Source organism: Propithecus coquereli, unplaced genomic scaffold (assembly GCF_000956105.1).
Source record: "Propithecus coquereli isolate 6110/MARCELLA unplaced genomic scaffold, Pcoq_1.0 Scaffold89, whole genome shotgun sequence".
Taxonomy (NCBI): Eukaryota; Metazoa; Chordata; class Mammalia; order Primates; family Indriidae; genus Propithecus; species Propithecus coquereli.
In genome coordinates this window covers 1,091,162-1,116,382 of record NW_012155173.1, presented here as the reverse complement: position 1 = coordinate 1,116,382, position 25,221 = coordinate 1,091,162, and the positions used below count along the sequence as shown (strand labels likewise).

The following is a 25,221-nucleotide window of genomic DNA, read 5'->3' as shown; positions in this document are numbered from 1 at the left end:
TTCAAGTCTTAATTTCCTCATCTGTAAAATATTGGACTTCTGATTCTAGTTGTATGTCAGACTGAGCTAACTCAGACTACCCTTCTTTTTAACACAGAGAAGCTAAATATACAACCTGAGAAATGTTTAAATACTGGAATAACTTAAGATAAAGGAATGCCTGGATTCCTGAAACAGAGTAGCTCAAAGCTAGTGTGTGTAAACTGATATAACACATCCCAGGGGAATATGGAACTATGTGTAGGTTTTAATGCTCACATAGACAAAGTGGATATGGGGAAGTGATTGGGTGGGTGGATGGGTGGGTGAGTGAGCGAGTGAGTGAGTTGGTCTGTCTCTCCACTCAAGGAGACCCTTAAAAATTAAAAAAAAAAAAAAAAAGAGACATAGTGGATATGATATATACAGTGCTTAACATAGTACCTGGTAATTACTAATGGTTCAAAAAACAGTGCCTACTACTCTAATTATATCCTCTCTGGTTTTTCAAGCACATATCAAACATTTTCCAGTAATATTTTCAAAGAGAATGGGTTTGCATAGAGCATGAAACTAAGTGAGTTCTCAGATTCTTTGAGTCACTATTCCCATCTCCACCTGGTTCAGCACACGAGAGGATGCTCATGATTTCTTTCCCTCCAAAATCTCCTTTCTCAGTGTTCACATTTCAATTAGTGGTACCTGGTTACTCAGGCCAAAGACCTTGCGATTATCCTTGACTCCTCTCTTTCTCACACTCCACATCTAAGCCTGTTGTCAGAATATATCCTGACTTTGATCACCACCCTCATCACTAACACCCTAACCTAACCATCATCATCATTTCCTGTTTCTACAGTGGACCCCACCCAGGCTTTTCTCAGTCCCATCTCTCTTGCCTAAAAACTCTGTACTGGCTTCTTATCTCACAGTAAAACTCAAAAGTTCTTGCCATGGCCCACAAGGCCTGGCACAATCATGTACATAGCCCACAGAGCCTGGCACAGTCATGTACATGTATGTAGTCCCCAGGGCCTGGACCTGGCAGCTTCTCTGATCTTACCTCCTACTATTAATCCTTTTCCCCCTTGCTCTTTCCATTGCACACACCCTGGTGCTGTTCTCAGACTTGCCAAGCATGTTTGCCTCCTCAGGCCTTTGCACTGGCTAGTTTCTCTGCCTGTAATGTTTTTCTCCTAGATGTCTGTGTGGCTTTACTGTCACCTCACCCAATAAAAGGCTCAGCTATCAGAGAGGCCTTCCTCTCTAATTACAGTATATAAAGTAGCAGCTCCCCCCCCAACCTTTTGTGCCCCTCTCTCCTTACCCTATCTTATTTTTCCCCACTGGAGTGGAGGCTCCATAACAAAAGAGACTTTATTTCTTTTGTTTACTGCTGAATCCTTAGCACTAAGAACAGGATCTGGCATATAAACACTGGTTGAATAAGTAAATGAATAAATACACTGTTGAGTTTTTTACTAAGTGATTTATAAAGAAGAGTTAACATGGATTTGGGCAAAGCCTAAAATAGCTTCCATCCAGGAAGCTGTTCCATTGCTCGAAACACTTTAATAATATATGGATCCTTTATTTCCATAGTCTAGATGAGAGGTGTCTAATGTCTTTTTGTTCTTGCCTGTGCTTTCAGTGAATTAAGTCTGACAAGGCTGCCTTCGGTGTGTCTACATAGCACTATATTTTGTGCTTAGATATGTAATTCCTTTTAACCCTGGAGAACTTCGTATGTTTGGGGTACACTTTGGATGATTCCCCTTATTTGCACATTATTTCAGGTGAGATAGTAATTTTTCTTGAAATTGACTCACAGCATGGAGAACCTGCACATTTACCAGGACAGGAGAGAATGGGATTTTTCTGCCAAAAGGTGAGATATGGCATAATACAGTTTAGTTTGTGATAATTAGTTGTCCTTTGGCAGCTATACTTAATACCGAAAAATATTAAGGGAGATACAGACAATAGTTGAACCATTTATTGGGAAAGTGATAATTCATAGTGTAATTTGCCAGTTCAAAATTAAGAAAAATCATTGGCAAGTGCGTCATGAGCCTTGCATTCTGTGGCTTGCATGAGGTAGGAGTATCTCAGTCAGCACATGAGGGTGTGTAGTTTTGGACTCCCCTTTAGACATGGAAGAGAGAATTCACGGTATGCGAATGGTTTGAAAACAAGCTTTTGAATTTTTTGGTGCAGAATTTACAAAGGAAACTTTTGCTCTGCAACTCAATGAAATCCTTTTCCATCGTTTTTTAATTGTTTTTAAATTGTGGCTTGATTTATTCAGTTGTAGAGTTGACCCTTGAACAACATGGGTTTGAACTACATGGGCCCACTTACACATGGATTTTTTTCAATAAAACTTGCACCATTTATGCCTGCCTCTCCTGCCTCCCCTTCCACCTCTTGTGCCTCTGCCACCCCTGAGACAACAAGACCAACCCCTCCTCTTCCTCCTCCTCCTCCACCTACTCAACATGAAGATGATGAGAATGAAGACGTTTATGATGATCCATTTTCACTTAATGAATAGTAAATATAATTTATCTTCTGTATGATTTTGTTAATAACATTTTCTTTTCTCTAGCTTTATTGTAAAAATACAGTATATAATGCATATATAAAATACAAAGTATGTGTTAATTGACTGTTTATGTTGTCAATAAGACATCCAGTCAACAGTAGCTATTAGTAATTAAGTTTTTGGGGAGTCAAAAGTTATACGTGGATTTTCAGCTGCATAGGGTGTCGGCACCCCGAACCCTTGTGTTGTTCAAGAGTCAACTGTGAGACTTGGTAGTACTTTGCTTGACATGCCAGTCTAGGAAACACATAGCTACTTTTGTTCTCATTGTGTTTTAACATTATGATATTATTATTGTTATTTCTGGTATTTGTATAGTTCTTATAAACATCTTATTTTTTCTTCACAGTACCCTGTGAGGTACATAGGGCAAATCAAATGTAGAAACTGAGGCTTATAGCAGTCAAGTGACTTACCCAACTGGTATTGTCTGTACAGTGACAGGAATCCTAGTAGAACTCGGGCCTTCTGGCTCCACGTTACTAGTACTTTCCACTCCATTCCACTGCCTCTTATTGCGAGAGTGCAACAAGAATTAAATTTGGCGTGGCAATATCCAAAATGGCCACAAGATGGGTGTATTGCTCATAAAGCTCTATATTCTTCTCTGTGCCCGTGGGTCTTTTTTTCCGTCTATATATCTTTCTCTGTCTCTATCCTTACTTGCCTGTCTCTACTTCTTTTTCCAGGCCTTTTACTTCTCTTCTCCCTCTTTCTCCATAGAGTGAGCTTATTATGGTTCTGAAATAATTGTATTTATTTCTTGAGGAATTTAAATCCCCTATTCTTAATTTAAAATTTAACAACGTACATCAAAACTGAGCTGTTCATTAAATGTCTCCTCTTTTATGGGTCGACGACTTGAGATAGAAAGATTGTTTCCACTTCTGATATAAGATCTAAAAGGAATTCTACTCTAAATAGCTTATTCCAGGAGATCATGAATGGTCCTGGGAGCTCCCACAACCCTTCCATACTCATAACTGTGTCATGTATACATAGTCAGTGGGGCGGGCGGAGATTGAAAAAAAATAAATTCCTAGGTCTTTTAAAGTTTCGATTTAAGAAATACGAGAGGGACACTCACGCGCGCTCTCTCTCTCTCTCCCCCTCCCCCTCAGCAAAAAAAAAAAAAGAAAAGAAAAATATGAGAGGGAAACTATGTCTATTATAGGAATTTTTGAGAACAAGTCAGATATGTGAGGCTAGTTTCGAAGAAACAGGAACCATGCTATAGGAGATAGCTCACTGAGTTTCTTGGATCAAACTTGAAGACTTGACCATTTTGCTACAGAATCCTGCCTAAGGTGAAATGGAATTTCTGTACCATTGCTTTGTTAGAATTTGTTATTTCAAACATAATGTGCCAGACTTCAAACTACTTGTAAGAAAAACCAAATAGCAATATCTCCAAATTAATGTAAACATAACCATTTGCTATTTGGGGAGAAACAAAACTCCTTGACGTTTGGGAATATTTGCCCTTGGGGGATAATTTTATTCATGAGCTAAAACCAACACTAATTTGAAGTTCATTCCTTTTTCAAATCATTTGTGCAGTCAATATGTATTAGGATTTAAGCTCTATGAGGGCAGTGAGCTCATCAGTCTTTTTTGTTAGTGCATTCACAGTCTTACATAGTGCCCTAAAATAGTGGAATAATCCTCACAGTGACCATGTGAGGTCAATGTAGAGAGATGTATACTGAGACTTAGAGAATTAAAGTAAATTCTCAAAGGGTATAAAGTTGGTAAATGGTAAAATAGGGATTAGATCCCAGGAGTTTCAGACTGTGAAGTCAATTGCTATAATCATTGTGCTGTAAATGAAGGATTAAATGAATGGGACAGGAGCCATTAGGTATTGGTCCCTTTTTGGTGATGTTAGTCATGTAATGATGGGTAACTCAGTCTCTGTGTCAGAGTTGAAACTTACTCTCTATACACTGTAGCTAAGTTCAGCTTTCCTTATAACTAGATCAGACTATAGTTTTATTTCTTCACTTGTCCCTACCTGTTAGAATTGGATTTTATGAGGAAACTTTTGAGTGAGTGCTCTCTTTCTCTGTACCAAACCTTGAATTTTTCCAGCTGTCAAAAGGGCAGTAGTGGACACCAACCACTTTCTTATTTTAATAAGCTGGTCTCCCTTAGTCTTTATCTGTTTGGGTTCTCTGCTACTAATTTGTTTCTTGCATTTTAGAAAAATACTCCGATGGTAGAACCAGAATGTGTAATTCTATTTTGTGATCTTTGAAGGAGTTTGAGTATGAACTATTCGAACAAATTAAATCTAAAAGCTCAGAAATTAAATAGAATGTTTCTTTCAAGTGATTAAGAGTATAGGCCTTGGAGTCCCATAGACCTTGGCTCTCTTATCCTGGCTCTGCCTCTGCTGTGTGACCCAGGGTAGGTTAACACAGCATGGTTGTAGTAAGAGAGAAATAAGATGATGCCTTTAAGTACTAGCTTGGGCAGCAGAGGGAGACCCTATCTCTAAAAAAAAAATGAAAAAAATTAGCTAGGCAGGCATAGTGGTACATGCCTGTAGTCTCAGCTACTTGGGAGGTTGTGGTGGGAAAAATCACATGAGCCTGGGAGTTTGAGGCTGCAGTGAGCTGTGACCGTGCCACTGTGCTCCTGCCTGGGGAACAGAGTGAGTTTGATATAGCTGTTGCTCACATCCCTCAAACACCAGGGCTCTTTTGGCCTGCCTTGTTTTGACCTCCTCTGCCCATGCATCCAGAGTACTTTCGTCAGTCCAGGTTATCAAACATTTATAGATTTTCTTGTGTGCCAAGAACTCTGCTCAGTACTAAGCAGGCTACAGAGATAAAAAAGAAATAAGAATCACCCCAGATTTGCATTCTTATGCTGGTGTTGACACTTAACACTGGGTTCTTGACTTTGGACAAGTTACTTTACCTATGTAGGTCTCGATTTCTTATCAGTAAAATGAGGGACCTAATCCCTGCTCTGTGCATCTCAGGAAGTTGTTTCGATGATTAAATAAAATAGTAAGTATGGAGGCATCTTGTTATCTTTAAAGTCCTGTGTAAATTTTAGGTTCTTTTAATCAGTAAAGAAAATCACACTCCCTGCTCCCAGCATTCTTAATCAGGAAAATGGACATGTGACAGATATCTTTATTTAGCTTCCTGTTAATCCTACCACACAAAGTAGTGAGGACTTTAGAGTCAGGATCTCCTTAATCTACCAGACCTCTTCTTACCCCCCACCATTCACCCACTTACCCAGACAACATGCTTCAGCCTCACTATGCAGAGCTACTAACATTCAGCTTCCCACCTTTGCTGGACTTAACTATGACTCCAGCCCAGCAGGGATTCTGACCTTTGCAACTCTTTTTGAAGCCAGACTTGGAAATCAGCTCCTCTTCCAAAGGCAGCCTATTTCATGCTTTTCTGTGTTAAATAGACTTTGTTTAAATGGCCCATTGCTTGCAGCACATGTTCAGAGGATGGCTCTGTCTCTTGATTTAGGACAGGATGCCAAAAAACCAACAAGTAATAAATACCATTTATTGAAAAGACCGCGTGTGTTTGGCACTGTTCTGAGCACTTTATATACATTTTATATCAGTTCATCTTCGTAACAGTCATCCTTATAAAGACTGTTAGGATTTTTACAGATGAGGAAGCTGAGATTTAGAGAGATTAGGCAGCTTGCCCTTGGTGCCACAATAAGTCATTGCAGAGCGTTGGTCCATCTGTCTGCAAAGCCTGAGCTCTTAGTTGTCAGGCTGTACCACCTCACTCCTGTCCAGGTCACAGCCACTCTCACTCTCTCCATCTGTGTGGGCCTTGACATCACTGCCTGCTCCAGAGGCTGATGAGAGACCAGCTTCCCCAGCCTAAGTGCATAAATTTTAAGAAAACACATTATCCAGAGATAATTATCCAGTTCCTGTGACAGATTAATGACAAGCAAGTGACCAAAGGAAAGGTGTTTTGGACTCCATTTGTACTTCTACCAAAATATCAAACACATGCATCAAGTTTCTACCTTCTCTCTAGTTCAAGATTTCTTAATCTGGGACCATGGATAAGCCTCAGCGGGCCCCTGAGCCCTCTGAAATGGTATGTAGGATGTTTTACTATGGGGGGAGAGGGGAAGTTGGCTTTTGTGCTCTTTTTAGGGGGGAGAAATCATGGGTCTCAAGAGACCTTCAAAGTGGTACAGTCCCTAAACAGTGGTAAGAATAACTGTGCTAATTCATAATTGCAAAGATATGGAATCAGCCTAAGTGCCCACCAATTGATGAGTGGATAAAGAAAATATGGTGTGTTTGTGTGTGTGTCATGGACTTTTGCGTGAAAGAGAAATAAACTTCTATTGTCTTTAAAAAAAAAAAAATCACTGCGCTAATTGCAACAGTGTATAAAATTGATTTTACCTAAATTACAAATCCCATCTTATCCTAGGAATTTGTTAGGGTTCTTTTCTCCCTGAAAGTATGTTTAAACAGAACAAGGATAGAATTTCAAATTTAATCTTCTTTGAGAGCAAAAATACCTCTATGTGTGAAGCTGTGATTTCCAAAGCCTTCTGATAGGTGTTGGCTAACAGTGGGTATGATTCAGAGCTCTGGGGCTGAATCTGTAGCTTCCCCTGCTTCCTGAATTCAATTAAAATGCTATTTTTATAAGTAAGACACAAAATGAATCTTGGACTTTGAAGTCTCTGTTCATTAAGTATGTTCATGCTTACTATGTGAGGACATTAGGAATTTCACAATGAATAGGAATTCCTGCCCTCATGGAGTCTGCATATTGGGATCTATGTATGTCTTCATATCACTAATGCCCAGCAAATACTACATTGTAGTAGTGCTCAACTATTGGATAAAAAAAATGCCCTTACTGCATCCTTATTAGGTTAAAAGGAAGGCCTTTGGCTTTCATTTGTTCAACATCTGATTAGAGTCCCAGTTGCATTCTGGAGATGCAGTGGTAAGCAAAACAGATGTGACCTGTTTCCTATTGGGAAGACAGACAATTAAGTAGGCACCTAATAATTGTAAACTTGGACAAGTGCCATGGAGGCATTGACCTGATGCTATGAGAATACTCATGTATAACCAAAAGACATGGCCCGATAGGGGACGAAGGTTTGCTAAAGGTGGTGTTGGAGCTCTGATCTGAAAGGTGAATAGGAGTGAGCCAGGTGGAGGTTATCCAGGCAGAAAGAATAGGCTTGCATGTTCACTTTGGATGCCATTGCCATTTAGAAGAAAGGTCAATGCAAGGAAAAGCAGGGTCCTTTCTCATTAATTTAGCAGACATTTCTGGGCACTCCCTGTGTGCATGGGCGGGGGACAACAATGAGTGAAACACAGTTCTGGCCTGGAGAAGACACTGAGCATGTGACAGGCAGGCTGAGAGGTACTGGTCTGTCCTGGATGCAGCCTCACAAGGAGGCTTAAATTACTGCTTCTGCTGCTGGCACCTCCTGGTTCCCCATTCAAATGTCAGGCGGCAGTCTTTGTCTTGGGGTTTGGTGCCTCAGAGGTAGCCTGAGCTGGCTGGCTCTGGTATGCAGCCATCCTCGCTACAGAAGTCAGCATCAGCTGTGAACCCATGAGATCTATGGTGTTTTTTATTTATTTTGTGTTTGTGGTAAGAATGGAGGATGAGGTATTTAAGGGAGGGGAGAGGGAGAGAGAGACTGAGAACAAGTGAGGCTGAAGAATGGGAAGAGACTGAGCTGATAAAGAAATCAGAACTTTGGACCAGCAAACTCTGTGGAAGATTGCGGAGCTTTGTGTGTGCCCAGTCCTGAGAGATGACCTCTGAGGATTGATTCAGAAGCAAGGGACAGCATTAGCTAGAGAGATGATCACAGCTCTGTTTTAGAGAAGCCCAGGATAATGACGAGAATGATTTTGAAACAGCATTTTTGTTTTTCTTATTTATAAAAATAATTCATACTCAATGCAGAAACTTGGAAAATATGGAAAAAGTGAAAAGAAATACCCATAGCCTATCACAAAAATGTAAGAGGCAAATGAGAGGTTGTCCTGTGTAAAGGTTCCGGCATTTACCAGGTATTCAGCATACATTAACTGTTGTTATAGTGCTGAGGGAGAATCAACCCTTTTTTCTGTGAGGATAAGGCAGTTATAATACAGGTTAATGAAATATAGAAGAAATTATTTTGTAATTAGCCCTTTAAAATGTATATTTATGGGGGAAAATGTTAATTCTTCTTATCCCAGCATGAGAATGAAAAGTTGAAGTATCCTGAAGATTGGTGAAAATGTTTTAGAGGATTTGGTGTCAGTTGGTTTTTTAAAAGTGCGTAGGGAGCCTCATACCTGCTGCTGTCCCTTCCCACTCACACTGCAGAGCACGCTGGGATGACGTATGTGCTGCCCACAAGCCTCATTTATTTTCTGTTCTTCTACCATTGATCCATTAGGATTGTTTATAACACTTACTGATCATATAGACATTTTATTTAGGTGCTTTCTTTGTGGGTCACTTAGGTACACAATAAAAGTTTACCCCAGCATTGGCCTTAAACCAGAGAAGATCTGGATTTAAAGATGTTACTGTCCAGCTTGTACCTCACCCCAAATGTTGAATGTGCATCTTGCTATAGACTGTAGCCAGAGCATAGTGCTGTCTTCCTTCCTGCCCACCCCTGGGCAGCAGCCAAACTCCAGGAGTAGAGCTCTGATCAAAGCAGGGGTGTAAGATCCCAGCTAGGGGAGGTGTTCAGAGAGTCAGTGGGAGAGCAACACCAGGCAGCTCAAGTAAGACTGAAAGGGCATAACAGAACAGGGAACTGGAGACGCTGGCACCAGTGTGCCGCAGTGTGCCTATTCCATCACTTGTGTAGATCTCAGTGTCTTCATCTATGCAATAAGGAAGTTGGACTATACTAGCTCTGAGAGTTTCAGTAACCTGGACCTGGAGACCTAACAGGCAGGTTTACAGGTCAGCAGTTTAATGCTGATTATTGAAGCTTCAAGAGGGATGAATATTAGCTTTCTCATCATACTTTAAATAGTACTTATCAGTTTTATCGCTTTTATATCTCATAATTTTAAAAAATGTAATTTAAAAAAACACTGTAGTGAATGGGTTAGCAGTTTGGAAGAAGAAATCAAACAAAAGACAAACTACATCTTAGAGCCTTAGTTATGGTTTTAGATTGAAGAAAGAATGGGCCAGCCAGTAAAGAGGGGAAAAACCTGTGAGGTAGAAGGAAAGCCAAGAGAATAAAGGGAGAAAATATTTTCTAGGAGAAAAAGAAGTGGATTAGTTATGTTAAAGCATGAAAGTCGAGGAGTTTTGATGTCTAGTTGGGAGAGGTAAGATCCACTGGACAGAGTAAAACCATGGGTGACTTTCAAGAGGGTGCTTTCTGTACAGTAGTCAGAGCAAAAGCCTGATTTATAGAGATTAAGGAGGGAGAGATTATGAAGCAATGGACATGAAGATATAGGCCCGTGGTTTGCAATGGATGGTAAGAAAAGGCCTGAGAGAAAGGACAGTAGTTTGATGGGGTGAAAGGGCATCTAAGTGGAGTGGTCAGCAGAGCTGTGTTTTTAAGGGCCGAGAGAATTGTGCCTATTTGAAGGCAGCACAGAAGGAGCTAGTAGAGAGGAAAGGAGATAGAGAGGTGGTAGGGTGGTGAGGTGGCTACAGCTTGGACTTTGGATGGAGTCCAAACACATGGGCTCAAATCCTAGATCTGCCAGTTCCCTATTGAGTAACCTTGGTCAAGTTACATAACCAACTTCCTGATACCTCAGTTAACTTGCCTATAAAATGAGGATGATAATAGTGTACCTTATACACATGGTATGAGATCACAGATTTAAAGCATTTAGCAGCACTGCTGGTATGTGCTAAGTAAGATGGTGGCTTATTATTATTAGGACAAATAGGACCCAGAACTCACATAGGAGGTAGCATCTATAGGGTGTTCATTAAAGTATTAAGAACCAAATATCTCCAACAGAACCCTGGACACAGTAGTCATTGAGCAAGAATTTGGGGTCCTTGGCTTATACCCCACTCTGATGATTTCACTCCAAAAAAATAGGAAGCACGACTTCCATGGTTGCCCAGATCACCAGAAGTCTTGGTCTTCTGTGTAGGCACTGAAGTACCTACCATTTTCTGATACATCTTAATTTGTGCTATGATTTATCCTATAGATTAGTCAGAAGAAGTTGAAAAAATATGAAAAAGAGTATCACACCATGAGGGAACAGCAGGCCCAACAAGAAGACCCCATCGAGCGATTTGAGGTTTGTTTACTTAAGGCCTGGATGATGTGAGGAGCTTCCAGCCTTTCATTTCATATAATTGTGCCTGTAACTAGCTTTATACATTCTTTTTAAAATTCAGTTCCACTGTTTCTGGGTTCACGTTTCAGTTTGAGTTTACAAATAAGAAAGCAAGATCTGTTTTGCTTCAGACCAGCTGCCTAGTTTGTTACAGTTCAGTGGCCTTTCCTCATAGTTAAGTAGCTGCTTGACAAGGTCACTTAAATCAGTTAAGTATTTCTTTATGGAGATAGAAAATAAGAAATTGTTGATTTAGAAACACAGCAGGATCAGCCACATATCTTCTTATTTCCATAAGATAGAGAAATTCATTTTGAGATTTAGTCTTGAGAAATTGTCATTTCCATGTGATTTTTATGTGTCTGTAACTGGTTTGCTTCTACCCTTCAGAGGGAGAATAGGCGTCTACAAGAAGCTAACATGAGGTTGGAACAAGAAAACGATGACTTAGCCCATGAGCTGGTGACGAGCAAGATTGCACTGAGGAAGGACCTGGATAATGTAAGTCCGAGAGGTCTGAAGGGAAAGGTCACACTGAAACACTTGATTTCTCTCTTAATCAAGTGAAATCCTTTCATTTTAGTGTTTGCCATTTTAGTTACCTACAAAGTTTCCCTCTTACGATACAACTTGCTTGTCAGCATTACTTCCCTCCTTTCCTTCAGGGATTATCAGTTATCTCACTAAGCCATACCACATTCTTTTCTCATTGTACACACAATCCCTGACCTCCTTTCCCTCACGTTGATTGGGAGACCTTTTGGCTAGTTCTTATGTTATCACAATTGGCAGTAGCATTTAATCATTATAATTTCCTTAACTTCCCCCTAGACAAGAGATTTTGTTATCCTACATATTTTGTGCCTGTTGAATATTCCGATTGGAATGCGGCTCAGTGCCTCAGCAACTTGCAGTTTCATCAGTAATTTCTGTTGGCCGAATGTTCCATTTTTCTATGCTTCTCCTAATATGAAAAATTTTGAGATGATGGCATTCCTGGCAGGGTGCTTTTCCATTTTCTACACTACAAGCTTCCGTTAGAAGAAGGTGTAGTCTCTCCAGGTTTAGGTTAGGGGTTGGCAAACTTTTTCTGTAAAAGGATAGATAGTAAATATTTAAGGCTTTGTGGCCATACAGTCTCTGTTGCTACTACTTAACTCTGCCATTGGCGCAAAAGCAGCCATAGACAATATGAAAATGAATGAGCATGGCTGAGTTCCAGTAAACCTTCTGTACAAAAATAGATGGCAAGCTGCTTTGGCCCATGGAGTATAGTTTGCCAAACCCTGACTTAGATTTCCCTGCCTAGGATTTTACTCTACTGTTCGTTGGTTTCCTAAGGATCTAGGGATAGGCTCAGGGTTTATAGGGATCCTGCATTATATATTGAACCCCATAGGATGTCCTTGACATCCACCAAAAGTGTATGAAAATTTTGTGTACTAGTGCACCACTTTGAATGTTCGTGCTTTCATTAGATTCTCGTAGGTAGAAAGTCTGTGGTTTCATTAGATTCTCAGAGTGATGAACACATGAGTTGAAGAGAGAGGGCAGCCACCTACCAGCTCTCATTACCGGTCTGTAGAAATAGAAGAATGGTGTAAAAATCTTGGACAGACCTGGATTCTAATACCAGTTACTCTACTTTCAGCTCACTGGAGACACCCTGTAAAATGTGAGGAGGTAGATTAATAGCTGTGTCACAGGGTATAGTGAAAATTACATGATTTGGTATAAAAAGCATCACCAAAAAAGAAGAGGCACAGACAGCGTGAACTCCTCTGCTTGTCATCTCCAAATAGCTTCATGTAACTGGGAAGGCTCCTTCTTCCAGTGTTTGCAGGGATGGTGTTTCAAGGTCATTAGCCCTCAGTGACCAGAACCTGATATCTCTGACTGCTGTTAGCTTACCATAGTCTCATCAGGGCTGGGTTTTCTCCCTGTGGTGCAGACTGCCAGCATGCTCTCTGTTCCTCTTTGTAGAAACACCGTACGGGTCATTCCCTCACTGTTGAAGCATTTGTGCCTAGTGAGTGGAGGGAGGGAGGTATACACTGAGCAGGGACTATGGAAGCAGGGCCAGAAGTGTACACCTGACATGGCCCTTAGAGCAGCTGTGGGTCATGTGGAAAGGAGGTACAGAGGAAAGGAAAAGAAAAGAAAATGGGCTCTGAACAGGAGCCATGTGTTCTGTAATGAAATTATATTAAGAGGCAGCTTAGGCTAAAATTCCAGGTGAATTTTTTAGTTTGAGCTGTTATATTTTCCAGTCACATGGACCCAGTAACAATGTCAACATCTCACTAGTTAGAAGCGGATCGTAGACTACCTATGTTCTTGAAACTTGCCCCTAACCGTGTAAACCTTTTCTCAAGTTGTCCTATCCCGATACAGTAGTCAAAGAATTAGGTTACATTCCTGATACCAGGAGTGAGAAATAATAAAAATAATAATACAAGCTTCCATTTACTGATGATCTGTGGTGCCAGCACTATGATAACACTCTACTACACTCATATCTCTTATCCTTACCTCAACCTTGTGAGGACCATAACATGAGCCCCATTTATGGATCAGGATTTTTTTTTAAACAATCATAAACCTTGAGACTCAGAGAGGTGAAGGCACCCAGGAAGAAGCAGAGCCAGAAATCTAACCCAGGCCCATCTAACAGGAATGCTCAGGATTTTTTTTTTTTTTTTTAAATAATGCCACACTGTCTCTACAATAAATATGAGACAAGAAGCTGTGATTCTGACACATAACAGCTAACATTTCTTGAGCACTTACCAAGTGCTAGACACTGTTCTAAGTGCTTGTATATATTATCTTTTCAAATCCTCAAAATAGCCCGTGTTGTAGAAGGGATGTGTGATTCCCATTTTACTGATCAGGAAACTGAGGCAAAAAGAGGTTAAATATCTTCCACAGATTACCTAGCCTAGTTAGTGGCAGAGCCCTCTGACACCAGAGCCCACACTCCTAACCAGGCTGAAGAGCAGGGCCCTGCTGACTTGAGGGTTCAGGGGCATCCCACTTGGGTCCTGTCTTCCAGCCATCTAACATGCCGAGGAGACAAGCCTTTCCCACAGGGGACTTTCCCTTTCCAATTTAACTTCTCTCGTTTTCTTTTGAATCATCACTGAAAATCAGCTAGTTTCTTCCCCCCAACGAAGGAAGAAATGTAGGGTCTTCTCACCTTTTTTTTTTTTTTGACATTAGGGATTCAGTCGGATTTTTCAAATTTTTTTATTTTTTGTAGAGACAGGGTCTCGCTCTGTTGCCCAGGCTGATCCCAAACTCCTGGCCTCAAGTGATCCTCCAGCCTCAGCCTGCCAAAGTGCTGGGATTACAGGCATGAGCCACTGTGCCCAGCCATATTAGGTTTTTGAAAGAACTTCATTCCTTTCAGTTCTTTGCTTCCTGCGTCCCACAGAAAAGCTCTGGTGTGAGGCTTACACAATTTCCAGAGCCCTCTTTGTATTTCCAATTGATTTTACATCACTTTTGTTGTTCCTCACCTGTCACTTTTGCTATTCTTCACACAGCAGCTGTGGAGAAATTCCAAGTCAGCCACTTAATCCCTGGGTGACCCCAATCAAGCTTTCTCCTCTATGAAATGGGAGTAATGACTAGACCTGACATTGGTGCTGAAAGGATGAGAGGGAACCTTTGGAAGGTTCTTGGCAGGGCTGACAGGATTGTGTCAGATTCCCCTGTGGCATGGTCGCTCCTCTACGGTGAGATAGACATAAGAGTGCAGGAAACTGACTTGGGAGCCCATGTGTGGGGATGTGACCTTTGGCTCCACCAGCTACTAGTACTGTGACCTTGAGCAGGTTGCTAAACTTTCCCAATTGAATTATCTTGACCCTTTTATTAAAAATCAATTGACCTATATGTGTGTGTCTACTTTTTGATCATTTATCTTCTCTATCGATCTGTATGTCTATCCTTATGCCAATACCACACTGTCTTGGTTATTGTAGCTTTATAATCTTAAAATCAGGTCAAGTGAGTCCTCCAACTTTGTTCTTTTAGAAAATTATTTGGCTACTATAAATCCCTTGCATTTCTGTATAAATATTAGAATCAGCCTGTCAATTTCTAGAAATAAAAGCCTTCTGGGATTTTGAGTGGAGTTTCATTGAATCTATAAATCAGCTTGGAGAGAATTGATATGTGAACAATAATTGAGCCTTCTAATACATGAACATGTTACAATTTTCATTTATTAAGGTCTTTCTTGACTTCTCTCGGCAATGTTTAGTTTTCAGTTTATAAGACTTCTACATGTTTTAATCTGTTGCAAAATGGTATTTTTTTTATTTCATTTTCCAATTTTTTTTTTTGGCTCAAACAACAGAAATTTATTTTCTCACAGTCTTGGATGTTAAAAGTCTAAAATCAAGGTGTCAGCGGGGTTCATTTCTTCTGAGGTCTCTCTCCTTGGCTTGCAGAGGGCCACCTTCTTGCTATGTCTTCACATGATCTTCCCTGTCTCCAGTTTTTTATTGCTAGTCTCTACAAATACAGTAGATTTCTGTGTGCAACCTTGTATCCTGTGATCTTGCTAAACTCACTTATCTAGTAGCTTTTTCATATATTTTTCTAGGATTTTCCGCACGTGTAATCATTATCTCTGAATACAGGCAATTTTACTTCATTTTTCTGCCCTTTTTTTTTCTTGCTTCACTGCACTGACCAGGATCTTCAGAACCATGCTGAATGGTGAGGGTGGACATCATGGCCTTGTTCCAGACATTAGCTGTAGGTTTTTCATAGAGCAGGTTGAGGAAGTTCTCCTCTGTTCGTATCTGCTGAGAGTTTTTGTCATGAATGGGTGTTGAGTTTTTAACTGATTTTTCAATGTAAACCAACCTTACATTCCTAGGATACACTTCACTTGGGGTTTCTATTTTTTATTAAGATTTTAACTTTTATTAGATATTTTTATGTTCATAAGGAATATTTGTCTGGTGTTTTCTTTAATGTTTTCATCTGTTTTTGCTATCAGGGTAATTCTGGCCTCATAGAATGAACTGGGAAGTATTCTTTCCTGTTTCCTTAAGGACTTTGTGTAGTATTATTCTTTGATTAAATCCTAAGTTGCCCAGTGAAGTCATGCTGGTTTGGAGTTTCCTTTACAGGCAGTTATTTAATTGTGAATTCAATTTCTTTCTAGTAGAGCTATACAAATTTTCTAATTCTTCATGTGTCCATTTTTATAATTTGTGTCTTTCACGTAATTTATCCATTTCATCTTGTCAAATGTATTGACATAAGGTTGTTGATATTTCCATATTCTTTTAATGTTTATAACAGCTATAGAGATGTCCCCTCTTTTATTCTTGATATATTTGTGTTTTTTCCCTTTTTTTTTTTAATCAATCTAGCTAGAAGTTTAACAGTTGTGTTGATCTTTTCAAAAGCAAACTTTTGGTTTCACTGATTTTCCTCTATTTTGTTTTATCAGTTTCTGCTTTTTATTATATACTTCTACTTTCTTTGGGTTTAACTTGCTCTTTTTCTGACTTCTTAGAGAGGAAGCTTGAATAATTGATTTTGGACTTTCTTTTCTAAAATATGCATTTAAAGTTATAAATCTCCATGTAAGCACTGTTTTCAGCTGCATCCGTTCCGATATATTGTGTTTGGTTTTTTTGTTTTTTTTTTTTTGGTTTTTTGGGGGGTTTTTTGCCATTGAATTGTACACTATTATTTTTTTTATTTCAGAGTATTACGGGGGGTACAAATATTTTGATTACATGGATTGCTTTTGTACTGCTTGAGTCAAAGTTGTAAGTGTGCCCATCACCCAGATAGTGTACGTTGTACCCGTTATGTATGATTTTCATTCAGTTCTGGTTATTTCTTCTTTGACCTAAATGAGTTAATTAGTGGTATATAATTTAATTTCCAAATATTAGAAATTTTTCCCAAAAATTTTTCTGTCGTTTATTTCTAATTTAATTCTGTTGTGATCTGAGATTGTATTGTCTGATTTTAATCCTTCTAAAATATATTGATACTTATTTTACAGTTTACCATATAGTCTATGTCCCACATGCACTTGGAAAATATGTATGTTCTGTTGTGGATGGAGTGTTCCACGCCAGTTAGGTCAAATTGGTTGATAGTGTTGTTCAAGTCTTCTGCAGACTTAGTGATTTTCTCTCTGCTTGTTCTGTCACTTACTGAGAGAGTAGTGTGGAAGTCTCTGACTATAATTGTGCATTTTTTTCTCTTTCTCTTTTCAGTTACGTAGGTTTTTGTTACATGTAATTTGAATTTCTGCATATATTTCAGATTGTTTCACCTTCTTAATGGAGTGACTCCTTTATCATTATGAAATGTCACTCATTGTCCCTGGTAATCCTTATTTGTTCCACAATTTATCTGATATTTATATAGCCACTCCAACTTTCATGTTATTGTATGGCATGTGCATCTTTTTCCAACCTTTTACTTTTAACATATCTGTGTCTTTATCTTTAAAACAGGGTTCTGTTTTGTCCAAATGGGAATTAGCTTTCTATTTGTCCCAAATTTGGGGTTTATTTTTTTCTTTTTCTGCATTCATTGATTTAATTGGGTATTTTCATGGTTTCATTTTTCTCTCCTCTTCTGCCTTATAAGCTAATCTAGAGCCCCCTCCTCTCCAGTGCTCTGCCTGTAGTTTCAGCTGCCTCAGCTGCCCTGACCTTCCAACTGCCTCCTTAACCCTTTGACGTCTTCATGCTCTGCTCGGAACCTAGGCAGAAAGCCAGGGTGAAAGTAGGACTCACCTTGTTTTCTTTCCCCCAAAACCATAGTTCTGCATTTATTGTTTTCAGTGTCTGAAAACAGTTGTTTTACATATTTTCTCCAGTTTTCTGTTTATAGTGGGAGGATAAATCTGGTCCCTGTTAATCCTTCATGAGTGGAAGTCTGGATTTATGTTTATTATCACCAGATATTCTCTCATGCATATGTAAATAAAACAGTGGCTGTGCAATTAGTGGAGTGCCATTAGACGACCCTGGTTGGGTCAGTCAGTAGCCTCTGTGTGTACCTTCCCATTGATGCAGTGTGGAGAATCAGCTCTAGGAGTGTTGGTCCAGGGGCTGGGCTCAATGTCAGATGACCTGCTTTCAGATTCCACTCTGCTACGTACATTGTGAGTGCTTGGGGAAATCACTTCCCTACTGAACTTCTTCATAAACTGGGGGAGTCAGCGTGGGCAGGGAAGACTCTTGAGTTAGAAGAGCCGGTTATCACCTGGCTCTTCCATACTTCTTAGAGTCAGTCTTAGTATTAATCATCATGTGCCATGGTAATGATGATGAGTAAAGGAGAGAACATAAGTGTGTGGCACAGTGCTCCAAAATAACACTCAAAAGATGTTGTCCAAGGGAGAGAGAATAGGTTGTTCCATCGGTTAAAGTAAAACAGAATCTTTAACAGGTCTTCATTCTCCTTACTGATTATTTTCCCGGTTGTTTGATTCTCTCTATTTCCCTTTTGATTGCTTCTTGAGTTTGAGCTAGAGAAGGAGATGATAAGCTACTCCCAGGAAGGATAAGTCTTAACTGCGGGACTCCATTTAATCATCTGCATGTGCAGTCTGCCAGTAATTAATGGTCTTTTGAATTTGCATATCATGCCATTCTCAGTTCACCTTTTAAGGACCATTCCTCTGGAACCTCTTCTTCCCAGAGAAGATATGCGAGTGGAGGTATAGGGTAATGGAAAGCTTAGGGGCTCAGCTATATAACTTTAGCTAGGTAATGTCAGAAACACCTGTTTAATTTCAGAAAATCCACCGTCCACTGCCAAGGGAGATTGTATATAAGTTGCCCAGAAGACACCCTTTATGTCTACTCCTTGATTGTTCTCTAATGTGGTGTAGTCATTCTTCAGTTATCCTTGGAGTGACCAATGTCAGGAACAGATACATAATTTTCATTGAGACTCACAGAACTGCCCACGAGAACTCTGCATGCTTTTGAAAAAGACTAGGTTTGGGGGGCAGCCAATAAAGATGTTAAGAAAGTGTCAGGAAAGGGACATCCTCCTTTATCAGGTAAAAAGGAGAGCAAAATGCAGGACTTGTTAGCAGAAGAAATACAGTTTAGAAGAAAACTAGAGTTTATTAGTACTATTAATAATAATGACAGCTACCTTTTATTGAGTGTGTACTATATTCAGAGGCACTACATTGAATTCTTTTCATGCCTTATCCCTCAGATGAAGAACCTGAAAGTGAGAGGTTCTCAATCACTTAGCCACGAGGCACATGGTCAGTGAACAGTGGGAGTTGGGCCTAGGCTGTCTGATGCCAAAGGCTGAGCTCCTGGTCACTGCCGGACACTAGCCCTGTGCTAGTGGCTGCTCCAGGCACTTCTGCATGAGTTTAGTCTCCTTGCGACCTTGTGGATATTGTTCCCCCTCTGAATCACAGTTCCCCATCATCTTAACATGGGATCGTGCTACGTAATGTAAATCTGTTCCAGTCTCAGTTCCTATTCTGTGACAGCATATCTCAAATGTTTCAGGCTGAGGAAAAGGCAGATGCACTGAACAAGGAGCTGCTGATGACCAAACAGAAGTTGATCGATGCAGAAGAAGAGAAAAGAAGATTAGAAGATGAATCTGCTCAGGTGAGGGGAACTTTGCTCTTCCCCCACTTCCTCTGTGTCCTGCAAATGTTTGAGACTTGGGAGTTCAGCTGGTGGCTTCCTGTTGGCACCAGAGAACCTGGAGACAGCAGGCTTCAGTTTCTCTTCAAAGGCCTTTTTTTTTTTTTTTTAACTGTGTAAAGCATGAGAGTTCTCAATAACCAAAGCCTAGGAAGAGACAGTGGGTCGAAGCCCACCCTTCATTGGGGCAGGAGAATTTCCTGTGTATCAGTGTCTGAGTGTAACAAAGAAGAGGGGGTAGTATTTCTGCAGAAGGAAAGCATACATGATATGTCTGGCTCTCCTACTTGCCCTCTGATGTGTCCCTAATAGAGCAAACTCTGGAAGCCTTGTTCCGAGCTAGTGCTCTACAGTCACTGGGGCACAGACCTGAAGTCAGTAGGACGAGCTCTGGGGGCTGTGTACTGGAGCACACAGGAGGGGAGAGGAGCCCCCCTCCTCTCCCACCAGGTCCTCCAGGGGGCAGGACTGGCTGGAGTGAGAGATGACAAGCACTTTCTGCATTAAAAATGAGGTGCTGTAAAAACTGTAGCCCTCTCCCTAGCCTGTTGGTCTGTGTTTGGTTTGTGCTGCCTGCTCAGCGAAGGTCCACAGGTTGGGTTGCGCTGGCAGGGAAGAACTTCAGCAAAAGCCCCAATCTGGAATGGGGGCTGACATTTTCAGAAGCTTTGACTGTTCTTTCCCTCTCCTGGCACCAAGAACAGGGGATTAATGCTGCCTAATGAAGGAAGAAGGTAGATGAATTAGAGCCCTTCTAGAGTTAGTCAGGTCAGACACCTTCTGGAAAGCCTCGCACTAAACAGTTAGTGATAGAGCTTCCTTTGTTTTTCTATTAAAACATTCACTTCTGCTTTTTTATGTGTGCAGTTAAAAGAAATGTGCCGCCGGGAACTCGACAAGGCAGAATCTGAGATTAAAAAAAATAGCTCCATCATCGGTGACTACAAGCAGGTTGGTTCGCGTACCCTGGCATGGTGTTGTGTATTCTGAAGTCCTGCTTCCCTGGACGAAACGTATCATCTCCAAACCCAAATGCTTCGGCACTCACTCTGGTTTCAAATCCCGGCTCTGCTCCTTGCGTTGATGAGTAACTTCACTTATTCTCAACAGTATAATAAGGAAAATAAACCCTGTCTGGGTGGACCATTGTGAGGATTCAAAAAGACCATGTATGTTGTACAGTGCCTGGCATAGCACCCAGCACACAGTAGGTACTTAATAAATGAAACCCACAGTATGTTTTGGAGAGCATTTAGATTCAGAATTATGGACTTACGTTTACATATGGTGGTCAACCAGTTTTCTCCCTGGCTGGCTGAGTTGTAAGAACGTAACTTACTGTTCCGTCCTATGCCAGGGTCTTAAGCTGGCTCCCGAATCTGGCAGGTGTTCAGGAACCATCAGCCACGGAGTGTGGTGCCGACAGTTCCTGCAGACCTAGGTCGGTGGATGCCTGGGTGGCACAGCCAGATGAACCTTCGCTCACCCATCAACTTCATCCCACCCCCATCCCCAAACAGTAGCAGCCTATTTGGTACCGTGTTAATTCCGTTCAGTGTACTCCAGCTTACACTATAGAATTTATCCTGGGCCAAATTATGCAGGTGGATTACATTGCTCAAGAGATTTTCATTTTCTATTTGTTTCTTCAGATTTGTTCTCAGTTGAGTGAAAGATTGGAGAAGCAGCAGACAGCTAATAAAGTGGAAATTGAGAAAATTCGGGTAAGGCTTCCTTTATCAAAGAGATTTTATACCACCTAGTTCATTTTATGGCTGTATTCCCAGCATAACGGATATTGGGAGGGGGCAGTTGGTTTCAGAAGTGAGAGAAGCTGAGGAGTACCTGATAAGGCACATGTCACAAGGCCTGGCTCAGTAATTGACAACTAATACTATGCCTGTTTTCTCTGGAAAGGGAGTACAGATGAGGCCAAAAGAGCTCTGGCTTTAGATCTCAAAGTACAAGTGCCCAAGACTTCTGAATGCTGTTGGTAAGGCAGTTGGTCACTGCAGTGTGACCCTGAGGTAAAGGAGTCCTGCAAGTGTTGGGTTTTGCTTGAGGTAGGGATGCAGGCGTCAGGATCATATGCTGTGGCTTATGGAGACACTCCACCTGAGCTCATTCCTTCTGCTGTAACAGATTCAAATACAGTGACAACTTTAATTTTTATTTTTTATTTATTTATTTATTTTTTTGAGACAGAGTCTCACTCTGTTGCCCGGGCTAGAGTGCCGTGGCATCAGCCTCGCTCATAGCAACCTCAAACTCCTGGGCTCAAGCGATCCTCCTGTCTCAGCCTCCCGAGTAGCTGGGACTACAGGCATGTGCCACTATGCCTGGCTAATTTTTTCTATATATTTTTTTTTAGTTGTCCAGCCAATTTCTTTCTATTTTTTTAGTAGAGACAGGGTCTCGCTCTTGCTCAGGCTGGTTTCAAACTCCTGAGCTCAAAACAATCCACCCACCTCAGCCTCCCAGGGTGCTAAGATTACAGGCATGAGCCACCGCGCCCAGCCATATTTTTTATTTATTTTTGTTTAGAGACAGGGTCTTGCTAGGTTGCCCAGGCTGGCATTGAATTCCTGGGTTCAAGTGATCCCCTTGCCTCAGCCTCTCAAGTAGCTGGGACTATGAGTACACGCCACCATGTCTGCCTTAGGACTTTAATTTTTTAATGTTTTATTGCCAGTTTAGAGGCTTTTTTAACTTGGTGCTTTCTTTCTTTACACTATACTTAGAGTGCTCATCAAATTTTACTAAAATAAGTAATTTACTGAAAGATGCTTTACTAAGATATTTACAGCTCAGTGGAGAGGAAGTTGGGAAAGTTCTGTGCTTATGGCTATGTTGGCACAAAGCAGTATTATACCTGGAGCAAGTTGACATTGGCCTCCATAATAATTAGTGTTTAACTGGATGTGTCTTCTTAAAAAATTTGGAAAATAGGAGTAAATAAGGGGGAAAAGCTTTGTAATCCACAGATAACATCATTAACACTTTGGTGTATATTCTTTCAGTCTTTGTGTTTAGCATATAAAATTTCATTGATTCTAAGCTAAGCATTTTTTTTCCACATTTCTGTCTCAAAAGTGGGCCTTTTATAATTGGCTTTTTGTGGTTTAATTGGCAGAATATTTTCTTAGAGGAACATAAAATGATGTTTTAATATTGGCATCTTATTTTGATGAAAATGGTATATATTTTATTTGTGACCATATTTTATATACATTTTTATGTCCTCAGCCAGCATTTATCCATTTTCCCACGTTATGAAAAATTCCTTGAAAACCTTTTAGAGGCTGTGTACTTCCTTGTATGCCATACATTTAATTGCTCCCAGTTGTTGGATAGTTTATTCCTCTCCCCCGCCCCCTTTCTTCCTATCTCCAGTTCTACAGTGAAAATTCTTGTACATAAATCTTTATCTGGTCATGGCTTCCTTTTTTTAGCCTGGGTTCCTAGAAGTGAGATTACTGGATTAAGAATATTTTCACTGCTTTTGGTATATAATACCAGGTGACTTTTCCATTAGGTTATCTGCCAGTTTACAAAGAAAGCACAGGTTTTCAGAATCTGTAGTGCTCAGTAGAGAAGCCATCTCTTGGATCTCTTGGCCCCCGCAAAGATGATGTTTACACTATCCTAAAAGACCACTTTCTCCTCTTAGCCTCTTCACATCTCACATTCAATTTCAGCAAAAAGTGGATGACTGTGACCGCTGCCGGGAATTTTTCAACAAAGAAGGACGTGTAAAGGGGATCAGCTCAACCAAGGAGGTTTTAGATGAGGACACAGATGAAGAGAAGGAGACGCTCAAGAACCAGCTGAGAGAGATGGAACTAGAACTGGCACAAACCAAGCTCCAGTTGGTGGAAGCCGAGTGTAAGATACAGGTAACAGCAACAGGACTCAGACACAAGCTTGTGGGCTAGATTTCCTGTTGTGGACGAGCAACCCCAGAAATGATCTTTATAGTTTGGGGGTTCCCCCCCCCCTTTAAACTTTGACCATAATTTTCATGGGAAGAAGCCTAGTACTTGTTATTTGCCAGTAGATATTTAATCAGTATTTGGCCTGGCCTAAGGATTTGGACTTTTGTCATTTTGAGAATTAACTCACAAAGCTCAGAATCTTTTTGGTGGGACAGAGAACACATGCTTTAAAATCACAGCTCTACCACTGAACTCTGACCTTGGGTTAGTAACCTCTCTGTACCTCAGGTTCCTCATCTACAAATGGCAATGATAAGAGTCATGATGGGAGGTTGTTTTGAGTACTTAAATAAGATAATGCATAGAAAAGTGTCCAGAGTGGTGGGAGCTTTATAAATGTAAGCTTTCATTGTTCCAACTCCTATCGCTTAACTACTTTGTGACCTTGGATACATTACCTAATTTATCTGAGCTTCCATTCCTGATGAAGAAATTAGCACTTATTTTGGTCAACTTTACACTGCATTGCTAGTTCCACCGGCACCACTAAGCACTAAGCATTGTTTGTGGAAGGAACCAAGTTCAGGACAAAGCTTAGGGCCAGGTCTCCCTCATCAACACACACTCACTGGCATCTGCTCTTTGCCAGGCCCTATTCAACGTGTTGGGATTGCAAAGCTAAGACATGGCGGTGTGACAGTCCAGGACACTCAGGAAAGGTGTCACAGTAGCTGAGCTGTGATCAAAGAACGAACAGGGGTTGCAGCTGCAGAAGAGAAAGAACAGTGTGCATTGCAGGCATAGGCAGTGTTCAACAGCACAGAGGAGAGGGCCTGCCCAGTAGGGAGCCTCAGTTCCTTCCTTCCATGAAGTGGGGGAGAGTCTGTGGGCCCAGATTGTGAAGCATCTCAAATGCCATGCTAGGAAGTTTAGACTTCAAAGGTTTTTGCTGGAAATTAATGATGCAGTCAGAGCTAGAGCACTAGACATCTGTCTGGTGTGCACTGGGTGGGCAGGAGAGGGAGACATTAAAGTAGGAGGCTGTTTGCATAAATAGACCAGGCAAGAAATGAGGTCTTAACTAAGAATGCTCCCAGATCTTTAGGCATGCCAGGCCTTTTGTATGCCAGTTTGAAACGGGGGAATTTCCCAAGGCCTCCATAGAATAAATAGACCAAATTCTTGTCTTGGCTCAGCTCTGGGGAGGCAGTGTCACTTGATAATTGGGCCCAGCATCCTTATGTGTGCGCTGTTCTCTTGCAGGACTTGGAGCACCATTTAGGCCTTGCCCTCAGTGAGGTTCAGGCAGCGAAGAAGACATGGTTCAACCGAACGCTGAGCTCCATAAAGACGGCAACTGGGGTTCAAGGGAAAGAGACTTGCTGAGAGCAGCTGCTGCCTCCAGACACCTTCAGAAAACACGACACCTTTTGTTGCCTTCTTTGGCCAGATGTGTGATTCTGTGACATGTCCCAGGACCGGAATGTACCTAAGTCAGATCTGTAGACACATGTTGGTAGGTCATTGGACCAGAGCTCATGAAGCAGGCAGCCTCTGGGGTAAGACTACTGATACTAACAGGCCTGCTAGCTCAGCAGATGCTCTAGACACAATCTAGAAATCACTCCTCAGTGTGACCTCCCAGGCCCCTTCCCTGTGTAGGTCAACACGTCACCCAGCTTAAAGGCTGAGTTTACA

At 41.0% G+C, this 25,221-nt stretch overlaps 1 protein-coding gene across 1 annotated transcript in view; it reads left to right on the top strand.

Moving 5' to 3' along the window:
- Positions 1-25,221, top strand: part of RABGAP1 (RAB GTPase activating protein 1) — a 144,240-nt gene extending 119,019 nt beyond the window's left edge. Inside the window, exons 18-24 of the mRNA XM_012664376.1 lie at positions 10,776-10,868; positions 11,298-11,408; positions 19,445-19,549; positions 20,456-20,539; positions 21,241-21,312; positions 23,287-23,484; positions 24,787-25,221. Coding sequence (XP_012519830.1) covers positions 10,776-10,868; positions 11,298-11,408; positions 19,445-19,549; positions 20,456-20,539; positions 21,241-21,312; positions 23,287-23,484; positions 24,787-24,909 — 786 coding nt within the window. The 3' untranslated portion in view covers positions 24,910-25,221. The remainder of the gene's footprint in view (positions 1-10,775; positions 10,869-11,297; positions 11,409-19,444; positions 19,550-20,455; positions 20,540-21,240; positions 21,313-23,286; positions 23,485-24,786) is intronic.